General features: G+C 33.6%; 2 protein-coding genes across 5 annotated transcripts in view; one reads left to right on the top strand and one right to left on the bottom strand.

The window, feature by feature from the left end:
- The window catches only part of LOC116849315 (synaptotagmin-10-like), a 526,459-nt gene that overhangs the window by 74,873 nt on the left and 439,317 nt on the right, over window positions 1-12,269 (bottom strand). The window lies entirely within an intron of this gene.
- On the top strand, window positions 1,509-4,392 carry LOC116849314. Its single transcript, XM_032826342.1, has 2 exons — window positions 1,509-2,484; window positions 2,620-4,392. The coding sequence occupies exon 2, from the start codon at window positions 2,772-2,774 to the stop codon at window positions 4,362-4,364; it is 1,593 nt and encodes a 530-aa protein (XP_032682233.1). The 5' UTR covers window positions 1,509-2,484; window positions 2,620-2,771; the 3' UTR covers window positions 4,365-4,392.

The following is a 12,269-nucleotide window of genomic DNA, read 5'->3' as shown; positions in this document are numbered from 1 at the left end:
TGTGTGTGTGTGTGTGTGTGTGTGTGTGTGTGTGTGTGTGTGTGTGTGTGTGTGTGTGTGTGTGTGTGCGTGTGTACGTGCGTACGGCTAACATCTTCCTAGCCTTCAAACAAATTTGATGTTTTTATCCGGGCTGACGTCGGAAAACGACATAACCACCCCGGAAAGATGTCATGATCCGCAAAATCCGAGAGGAGACTGGATAAAGCCGACACCTGCCGAAACAACAGACGAAGCACGTTAAGAAGAGGAGACCATAATTTAAAGAGAAGCTCCAGAAAAAGAGAACATTTTTCGTCCGAATTATACGGCTATTGGAGCATGATTATTTTAAGTGAATTATCGTAAGTGATAGAGTAACGAGCGGCTGTTGAAAGTGCGAGGGCGCTATAGCGATTAAAACCCCAAGCGAGTGAGCGAACGAGCGAGGCGGCGGACGAGAAAGCTAGCGGAAGACTAGCGGCGGAGGAGCGACGAAGGTTCAACTGAGGAGCGCATCAGCGATTATTGTAAGGTTACCTTCTCATATAATAATGCTACTTGTCCGTGTCCGTGCAAAGAAGAATCGATACTAGAGAACGCCTAGCTCTCGAAGAGACTAGCGCGGGTGGAGCGACCAACCAAATTTTTTGTGCGAGCGTATATTCGTGGGAAAGTCGCTTGACTATCGGTCAGTCTCTCGCGGAATAGCTCGCTGAGTACGGTACTCCATTTAGAGCTGTCGAGACGAAAAATATACAGTGTCCAAAAATTACACTCATTTTATGCAACTTCTTATGTTAATAATTTTTTAATAAACTTTTTAATAAACTTTTTAACGAGTGCCGACTAAAACCTTCAAAAAATCACTCAGCAAGGTGACCTCTATTCTCCCAATAGTTCTTATCAATAGTGCGAAAAAGTACGACTAAATAATCAAATAGTTTCATTAATATCTAGGTATAGCTTCCGGAATGGAGCCGTGTCTTGAATCAGCGATATGCCGACGTTTCGCAAACGTTGCAGTTTGCATCATCAGGGCTGAGAACTCTGATACTGACAAGGAAACGGTCGGGGGCGTCCCTCACCGAATTTGATGAGCATTGGATATGTTGTAGAGCATCAAAAAACATTAGACACGTATTTTTTTTTATGTGCTTATCTCGAGGTTTTGGGATTGAAACCACCCCTTGAAAAAAACGGACTTTTTCATTTTTATTTAATATTTCCTAAAATATGAGGTATAAGAAAAAATATTTCAGACAAAAGTTTTACAGTATCTTATGCCCTTTCCATCGGTCTATTCAAATTTTTTAAAATGCAATATTTCACCCCCTCCCCTCGCTCTCCCCTTCGTCACCTTTGCAAATTTTTAAGTTTTTGTAAGGACAAAAATTAAAAAGCATTTCATGCCAAATCCATCGATATATAATAATAGTATGGTTCCTCGATTCAATTCTTGGCAAAACTACATGACTGATAACTTCGCGTTATAGGCACCGCGTTGTGCGAGTAGGTAAGTACTGTACGTTGCGTTGGATTACTTCTCTTCACTTGCGCTATGTTTTATAACTACTTGCGCATATTTTCTCATATTACAAGATAAAAACGAATTAATTCTAATCATATGATATGTAATATACGAAATAAAGACGTAAGCAGAGATAAATATGCTTATGTAACAACAGTAGCAATTGTGCGCGGCGTCGGCTATATAGAACGTAATACAATCGAATGATTCTATTTTTACTAATCACGATCACATGATTCTGTTTCTATGCGGAAAATGATTGCAAAATATATTAATATGAGTGACTTAATATTGTTACTGAAAAACTATGACGCACTAGTTGACCTTGTTTTTGCACTGCACAGATGGTATATGAAATATTTTCTTACATATATGCTTAATCACTTAAGAATATATCTGAAGTACAGTCGTCGATAAAAATATCCGAGTTTCATTTAAGAAATTCGTTACCTTTAAAATTTCTTGAAAACGACATCTACCACATGACTCACATTGGAATCTATGTCCCCCTTAAACCATACAACTTTTGTCTAAAACGTTTCCTTCTAAAACTTACAGGTTTTGAGATATTTGAGTGCATTAATTAAAATGAGTCACCCTGTATATTGTTGTTTTGAAGATCGCAAACGTCGTGCCAAACGACGTTCAGGAATAGAATCATGCGATCGTCATTGGTAAAAATAGATTGTATATACATACCATATAGCCACTATATAAATGTCCGTTGTACCGGAAGACTGACATTTTAACTCGTGAGTTGACAAAGTAAAGAGTTGTGCGTTGTGATAATTGTGCAATTATAATTATAGTTATTAATTTTGGATACACATACATGTGTGCCATGTGTAATTAAAGTATTGTATTATTGTAACTCATCATTTTCTATCACTTTTTACGTAATTCTCTGACTTTGTATCTAAAGAATCATTTGCTAATAAAATGTTGTGATTGATGTTTCGACGAATATTTAAAAGGTACTACTAAAATTGTTATAAGTTGATAAATTTTATTTTTTTGTTTATTTAAAATTTCATAACACCTATGTGATCTATCTCTCTATATCTTTTATAAAGCTGTTTCTCCATTATCACGACATTGATTTATTTTAGATTCACTACATATTTTTGGTATCAACAAAGAGAAGCAAAAGAAGCGGCATTAGAACTAACAGAAGACCACTGCATTTATTATAAAGTATATATTTTTTTTTTATATAATCACAGTTCAAAAGACATACTTTATTTTAATATTTTTTATCAGAATGATGCAATTTAATGCCTTGAACGTTATTACGTTGCTTTATGCAACTTTCAATGTTCTTAATCCTCCACAAAGTCCAATAACTCTAAAGGAAATTGAAATGAACGAGAAGATTGAATATATGTTGAGAGAAGTAGAAAATGATAATGAATTTGAAATAGAACAGGAGGATACTTTAGATTTTTACAATACATATGAAGTTCCAGAAGCAGAAAATGTTGATTTATTACAAGAAAATGAAGGGCAAGAATATCTTCCAGAAGAAGTTATTTGCGCTTCCGTTGAAGCAAGTATATCACATGACTATAAAAAACAAGCAATAGATTATTGGAAGAGCGGTAAAACAGGAGCAAGATCGCTTGAAGGAGTTAAAAGAAGATTTAGAAAGGTAACATCTATACGACAATTACGACGGTGGGACAACCAAGTAAATGAAGGCGGTAGTAGAACAGAAAAATTAAAAAGGATATCTCAATACACACTAAATCGCTTCAATGAAGCACTTGAAAAAGGAATGATTATTCATGACATTGACATCGCTCGATGGGCATCTCGAGCGCAAGAAGAAGAAAATGTGGACAAATTCAAAGCTTCAATGACGTGGGTAAAAAGATTCAAAATTGCATATAATATTGTGTCTCGGAAAATAACCAAATTTGTCACGAAAAAATCCTTATTATCAAAATCAAATTTTGAAAATAAATGCAATACATTTATTGAAAACGTAAAATATTACATTGGTAGATATGGATTAGAAAATATTTATAATTCTGATCAGAGCGGATTTCAGTTAGAATTTCATTCCGGTCGTACGTTATCACATAAAGGCACAAAAAAGATAGAATCTGTAGTACAGTCCATATCAGCAACTACGCATAGTTATACTATACAGCCGACAATTTCAGCGGATGGTAGATTATTGTCTCCGCTTTTCATTGTTTTAAAGGAAGTAACAGGAACATTTGGTCCTAGAGTACAGGAAACTATGTTCAAAGCGCCTAATATTTTTGTTACGGCTTCTACATCAGGAAAATTAACGTCAAATCATGTAAAAACCTGGTTGAAAGAAGTATTTTTTCCGAATGTTGGGCCACAATCTGTATTATTATTAGATTCTTGGAGTGGGCATTGTCCCAACATAATAGCGGAAACTAGAACAGATTATGCAACAGATATTGTTTTTCTAACAATTCCAGCCGGTACAACAGGACAAATACAGCCATTAGATGTATACGGCTTCCGATTATGGAAAAATTTTATTAGACATTTTTCTGATACTGTTTTATTGTTAAATCTTGCAATTGAACTTCATACTAGAAATAATATTTTGAAATTACAATCATTAACGCACCATCAATTCTCGTCGCCTAGGTTTCAAAGTTTATTTCGATATGCATGGTTTAAAAGTGGATATGTAGAGATTAGACCAACAGAGTTTCAAACACCGGTTGAATTTTGTTTCCAAAGGGATTCGAAAGTAAATTGCGATATTTGTGGCGAAACTGCCATAATTACTTGTTCTTGGTGTAAAAAATCGCTTTGTATTACACATTTTTTCCATGATCATCATCTTTGTAACGAATATGTGCAATAAATATAATACATTATCCGTTCATATGCAAATTCTGTACTGTTGCTTTAAAATATATTGTTAAATAAATATTATTGTCAAATATTGTTCTACTACAATTTATTATTCCTTTCTACTTTGTTTCCTTATATTACTATTCCATAATTTATCCGGAGTTCTCTGTTATCTTTAGCAATTAGTAATTATATATTGTATATTCACATTACACGCTTTCTCTCTCTTGCAAAAGTAATAGAATATGTGTTTCTTTTATTTCATGCATTACAATTTTATTTTAACCTGCCTTGATCTTGTATCAATTTACTTTGCAGTAAACATATTTAATATACATTGAAAACTTCTGTACAAATTGCGACGCCGCGCACATTTGCTACTGTTGTTATATATGCTTACTGTTGTTTATCTCTGCTTACGTCTTTATTTCGTATATTACATATCATATGATTAGAATTAATTCGTTTTTATCTTGTAATATGAGAAAATATGCGCAAGTAGTTATAAAACATAGCGCAAGTGAAGAGAAGTAATCCAACGCAACGTACAGTACTTACCTACTCGCACAACGCGGTGCCTATAACGCGAAGTTATCAGTCATGTAGTTTTGCCAAGAATTGAATCGAGGAACCATACTATTATTATATATCGATGGATTTGGCATGAAATGCTTTTTAATTTTTGTCCTTACAAAAACTTAAAAATTTGCAAAGGTGACGAAGGGGAGAGGGAGGGAGGGGGTGAAATATTGCATTTTAAAAAATTTGAATAGACCGATGGAAAGGGCATAAGATACTGTAAAACTTTTGTCTGAAATATTTTTTCATATACCTCATATTTTAGGAAATATTAAATAAAAATGAAAAAGTCCGTTTTTTTCAAGGGGTGGTTTCAACCCCTAAACCTCGAGATAAGCACATAAAAAAAAATACGTGTCTAATGTTTTTTGATGCTCTACAACATATCCAATGCTCATCAAATTCGGTGAGGGACGCCCCCGACCGTTTCCTTGTGAGTATCAGAGACATTGTATCAATGGCCGTGAAAGCCTCAAATCTAGTTTCATTAATAGTTCCTGTAATAGTTTATTTCCGTAAGGGTAATTATTATTAATTTTTTTAATAGAATGTTATAATGATTAATCTAAACAAGAAAATAAAAAATGCAAGAATATCGAAATTAAACAAGTTGAATTATTAAATTTAAAAAAAACTTTTAAAAAATTCTTTCAAAAATAATAGTGTTGTTCCATCAAATTACATTGTTTTTTTTTTGATGAAATAAAAGTTTTTATTTAAAAAATATATCTCGTTTAAGAATAAAATATTTTAATATAAAATATTTTAATAATGTTCAATTTTTCGACTTCTTACACTTGCAGAGCGTGGTTCGAATGAGTACACACTTATTACTTTATAGATGTAGAATATATTTATGAATGACTTGTGTTACAAAACTACAGACTCCTTACAATAGAGAGAAAGAAACAAGGCACGAACAAAAACAGATATACAAAGAAAAACATGTCGCACACAAATTAGCTGCCGCTATGCGTGGAGCCATCTATAGTAATAAGATAAAAATTACTAGCACGAGCTAGTTATATCTAACATCGTCCAATAAATAAAACAAGCCAAAATTACACAAGTACAAACATTAAATATAAAGAAACTTTTTTCTACCAAAAAACGATATAAGAAGCATGTAAAAATATGTAGTAATATGTAGTAATATGTAGAAATATGTAGTAATATGTAGTAAAACAAATTCTAGTATTATAGACTGTCACTAATAAATACTGTTACTAATAAATTCTAAGTACAATTCTATACCCAGATAGCACATGATATTCTATTCCTGAATTCATATGGAATCTCTTATATTACATATAAGGTGTAGTAAAAAGAAATCCATTATTTTTGCATGAAATTGAAGGCTTTATTTAACATAGTTAGAATGATCCGATTTAGGTCAAATACGCACTGTTTTGTTCGATAACTTGTTGCCATTTTGAAGGTAATTCCATTATGCCTCTCTCATAGAAACACTTGTCCCTATTGGCAAAAAATTGGGACAGTCGATTTTCACAAGCTTCTCTTGAGGCGAATTTTTCACTAAAATCATTCGCCATAGACAGGAACAGGTAGTAATCACTTGGTGCCAGGTCCGGACTATAAGATGGATGCATAAGAACCTCCCAACCAAGCTCCCGGAGCTTCTGGCGAGTCACTATCGATGTGTGTGGCCTGGCGTTGTCCTGATGGAACACAATTTCTCTCCTATTGGCTAAAGCTGGGCGATTGATTCCTTCAGACGGTCCAATTGTTGACAGTACAGGTCCGAATTAAGAGTTTGGCCGTAGGGGAGCAGCTCATAGTGGATGATTCTCTGCCAATCCCACCAAACACACAGCAAAGCCTTCTTGACCGTCATTCCTGGCTTGGCCACTGTTTGCGCCGGCTCACCGCGTTTTAATCACGACCGTTTTCGCTTGACGTTGTCGTAAGTGACCCATTTTTCATCACCAGTCACCATCCGCTGCAGAAATGGGTCGATTTTGTTGCGATTTAGCAGCGATTCGCAGATGGAAATTCGGTCCATGAGGTTTTTTTGCGTTAACTCGTGTGGCACCCATACATCGAGCTTCTTTTTGAGTCCAGCCTTATTCAAGTGGTTCCAAACGGTTTTTTGTGCAATGTTTAGCTCCTGGGCAATCAAAACAGTGCTTACATGACGGTCGGACTCGACGATTTCCATTATTTTATCGACATTTTCGACAATTGGCTTTCCAGAGCGTGGTGCATCTTTGACATCAAAATTACCGGAACGGAATCGACGAAACCAAAATTGCGCGTGATTAGCTGTTACAGTATCAGGACCATAAACACTATTCACATTTTCAGTCGCCTGGCTTGCGTTTTCGCCTTTATCAAAGAAAAACTGTAAAATATGGCGTATTTTCTCTTTGCAGGTGTCCATCTTTGACGCGCGCTCAAACAATACTGAGTCAAACAATCACAAAACTGTCTAAGAAGTTTTTTTAGTACGAAATCTTATTTTTCTAACGCCATCTAGCGTAAACCGATCGCACTTATACAACGCGAAATACACATTACTAAAGCCATCTATTGGAAAAATAATGGATTTCTTTTTACTACACCTTATATATACGTAACATTTTGAGAATATACCGAAGATATCGTAAGCAATATATACTGAATACGAACAATTCGTATATTCTAAGGATATTCTCAGGATATTGCACACAGAATATCATATTTTGCATGCATACCGTAGATTGTCCATATATTATGGAATGTATCCCAAAAGTTCGTATATATACGCAATATGCAAGGGATATTCTGAGGATATTGTACACAGATTATGTAAATTACATCTAAAATGCAAAAAAAAACAAATTACGGTTAATATTTTGTAGAACTATGAATTGTGTAAGAAATATTTTTAGAATATTCTCAGAATATTCTCAGAATATCGGAATATATGTGTGTGTGTGTGTGTGTGTGTGTGTGTGTGTGTGTGTGTGTGTGTGTGTGTGTGTGTGTGTGTGTGTGTGTGTGTACAGGGTGCTTCGGCACATACCCATCAGTTAGTCGGGTTGCCTAGCGGCAAGGAGATGATTTACCGACATCACGGGATAAGTAAATCGCAAGTCCGGTGGGTAATGAGATAACAGAAATTGAATTTTACATTCTGGTATAGTGTAAATTTAATAATACAAATAATGTATGATTGTATGTATGTATTTAAATATAAAATTTAATGATATGATATAAAATATGTATTTAATAATACACGTAATATATGACTTAATTTAAAATAAATGAAATTCAATAAATACTTAAAATTATATAATTATAAATATTTATAATTATAAAACAAATATTTTTTTCTTAAAATGTCTATATAATAAATATTTGTTGTAACCAAGATTTTTTAAATGCAATCCTGCACATAAAATAGTTTCTCTTACTTAATTATAAAAGGAGTGATCTCTGAAAACAAGTTACAAATTCTGTTTTTAAAAATTTATTTCCCGGCAGAAATTGATACTTTAGTTTGTAAGAAGACTCACGCAAATAAGTTTTGTTTCTTTTATAGAACATGGCTAGACCTGCTGGATTTATGATTATCTATTTTTTTTATAAAAGAAAATCTTTCACAGAGGTAGTGAAAAAAATCATAGTCTAGATATCATCCAAAAATTTTTTAGCACAAAATACAGTCACTGTGTTTGATTTTCTCTACTCAATATAGATAAGAATCATGTTCGTTAACTGCATTTTTTGTAATTTTAGCACACTCTATATGTTGTTTTTCGATGGTTTCTCTCTCTGCACGCCTTGCACTCCTCGCGTCATAGCCTTCCGATCGTTTTCTATTTGACAGAGGTTTTTCGATTGTTTTTCTCTCTGCATATCTTGCACTCCTCGCGTCGTAGCCTTCCAGATCGTTTTCTGTTTGACAGAGGTTGGTGCGAGTCACAGAGAGTAAAACGCGTTAAAAAGATAGCATAATGGAATCGGAACGAAATCCGTTTTCGTTTAAAGAGTTAACTGACATGAATCTTATTTACGGCGAGTATCAAAACAATCAAAGGCAAGCGACTGCACTTTACGCTCAAAGGTTTCCTAGACCACGGTTTTTTTCATCGTCTTCACCAGCGATTAGAAACAAATGGGCAATTTATTAAATTACGCAAACCGATCCATGTTCCAGAGGAACCAAGAGGCAAATGATGCTGTTCAACAGGCTCTTGAGGCAAATCCTCATACGAGCACAAGAGCAATTGCCACAGATTTAAACATGCATCACGTTACAGTCCATAACATAATAAAACATTCGCTGGGTTGGCATCCATTCAAACGGCATACAACACGTAAACTTACACCTGGTGATATGCTACGACGTTTAAATTTTTGTGAATGGGTTATTGATCACGTAAGTTTGTTTAAATTTTCTATTTCTTTATTATTTTGTAATATATCAGATACAATTGTTACAATTTATCAACTTGCGTCGTCAATGTTATATTAAATTATTCAGTTTCTGTGGGTGGATTTCAATGATGCCGGAAATTATGTATTTTTGAAAAAGATTCTGTTTAGTGATGAAGCAATTTTTGGAAGTGATAGATGCATAAACCGTCATAATGAACATCACTATGCAGAGCACAATCCACACTGCATAAAAGAAAAGAATATTCAAGGCAGATGGACTGTAAATGTATGGTTTGGTATTATAAGAAATCACGTCATTGGCCCCGAATTTATTGAGGGATATGTGGATGCAGGTTACTATTCACAATTTCTTCTCCACCGACTCGATGAGCTATTGGACGATGTTCCATTAGCTAGTAGGCTAGAAATGATTTTCCAACAAGATGGACATCCCGCCCACACTTCTCTTTTGGCGAGAACAGTGTTAAATCGAAGATTTCCTGGAAGATGGATTGGACTTCATGGTCCTCATGAGTGGCTACCACGTTCTCCGGATCTTACGCCCATGGATTTTTCGTGTGGGGCTTTTTAAAAAATAAAATATACGAAACTTTACCAGTCAATCAAAAAGACCTAAAAAATAAAATACATAACGCATGTGCAGACATCACTCCTGCCATGCTGAATAGAGTGAGAGAAAATTTCATGCGCAGAATCGCATTATGTTTAAAAGAAGATGGTAGTTACATTGAACACTTACTATAAACATATTTTAATATAAAAAATATTATTATTTAACTTTGTTTTATTGTTCAATGTTTATTAGATTTGTTTATTATTTGTATCAGTCGTTCAATGTTTATTAAATTTATTACTATGTTGTTATTAATATCTGTATTATTAAATATGCCTTTCATCTATATTATTGAACTATATTATTGAGCTATACCTGAGTAAATTTCTGATTTCCCTTGCCTCATTCACAATCGGACTGCAAAATGAGATTTTCTATGAAAAATTATTCCTACGAAAAATTTTCGCATACGAACGCTACGCGTTCACTGATTGGTATAGCGACAACTAAAAGGTATATACTAATTAATGAACGCATAGCGTTACTTTCGTATGCGAAAATTTTTTATATAAATTCGAGAATAAAACCCCTGGTGGAAGAGATTCACAGGAATACGAGAATCAGATCTCAAATTGCAAGTCCGACGGTGAATGAAACAAGGAAATCGGCTTTTATTCAAGTATAGTTCAATAATACAGATAAAAGATATGTTTTATAATATAAACATGTTTAATAATACAAATATTAATAATAACATAATAATAAAATTAATAATCATTGAACAACTATTGAAGAAATAATACAATTTATAAAACGAAGTTAAATAATAATATTTTTAATTTAAAAATATATAGTAAATGTTCAATTTAACCATTATTTTCTAAACACAACGCCATTCTGCGTATGAAATTTTCTCTCATTCTATTCAGCGTGTCAGGAATGATTTCTGCACGTTTTACAAATTTCATTTTTTAGAATTTTTTTTTGTTTTTCGACTAAGTTTTATATATTTTATTTTTTATATGTCCCACAAAAAGCCCATAGGCATGAAATCCAGAGAATGTTATACACTTCTGAAGACAATGAAGTTTGATCTGCATTTGTCAAAAAATTTTTTATTTAAAATAATTCTAGCCAAAAACGAAGTAGGCGGAATATCCATTTTATTGGAATATTTCCAGCCTATTCGCGAGTAGCACATCTTCAAAAAATTTATTGAAACGACAGAAAAGAAATTCTGAATAATAAACGTGCACTCAAATTTTCTTGAATAAATTTAAGGTCGATAATGTGATAAATTTCCAGCCACTTATTCAGTCTATCTGTCTTAAATGTTTTTTTATGCAGCATCGACTGTGCTCTACATAATAATGTAATATATGAGGTTATGCATTTATTGCTCCTAAAAATTGTTTCATGAAACCAGAAAATTTTTCAAAAATAAATAAATAAATCACTGAAATCCATCTATATAAACTAAGTAATTTAATATAAAATTAATAACACAAGAAGATAACTGACAATAATATTTGATATATTGCAATAAAAAATTAAAAAACAAACTTACATATTCATTAAACCATTCACAAAAATTGAAACGTCATGACGATATCGTCAGGTATAAGTTTTTATGTGTTATGCTATTTAAATGGATGTCAACCCACAGAATATTGTAAATATGCAGAAGTGTTTTATACTTAGAAGAAAATAGGGTAAATGTTCACTTTAAGGGAGTCACCTTTGATCACCTTGACCTTGACATCTATTATAGAGGTCATCCTCCTGAATAATCTTCAGAAGGTTTTAGTCGTCGCTCATTGTTTGTTAAAAAGTTATTGATGAAAGAAATTCGAAAAATATATTACAATTTTTCGATAATGTGTACCGTTAACGAGCAATATCGAATAATAACTGCAATATCGAACAACTATCGGGGGGCTGCGCCCCCCGCACCCCCCCTCAAAACTAACCTAACCCAACCTATCGTCACATTAACACAAAAGTTGAACACTTTAATAAACAATGACTGACGCTTAATGTGACGATAGGTTGGGTTAGGTTAGTTTTTAGGGGGAGTGCGGGGGACGCAGCCCCCCGCTAGTCGTTCGAGATTGCAGTACTTACTAAAAAAAAGTTGAACGTAATTTTTGCACACAGGGTATATTGCGCGGGTTTTGTTTTGATCGTATGTACAATTTCAATGTTGATAATCATGTTATGATCATGTCCTGACACACACTACCATTGTATGTGTTGTGTTATGATCATGTCCCGACATACATTACCAGTGTATCGTGGAACTTAGCTAAAGTAAGATATTTTCATCATGCTGTTTCATGAGTTTATTCATTTAACATATAATTATGAAGACTTAGTAAA

This window comes from Odontomachus brunneus, unplaced genomic scaffold (assembly GCF_010583005.1).
Source record: "Odontomachus brunneus isolate Ranch 3 - 2012 unplaced genomic scaffold, Obru_v1 Obru_scaffold_111, whole genome shotgun sequence".
NCBI lineage: Eukaryota > Metazoa > Arthropoda > Insecta > Hymenoptera > Formicidae > Odontomachus > Odontomachus brunneus.
The sequence above is the reverse complement of the archived record's forward strand: the minus strand, read 5'-3'. Positions and strand labels throughout refer to the sequence as shown.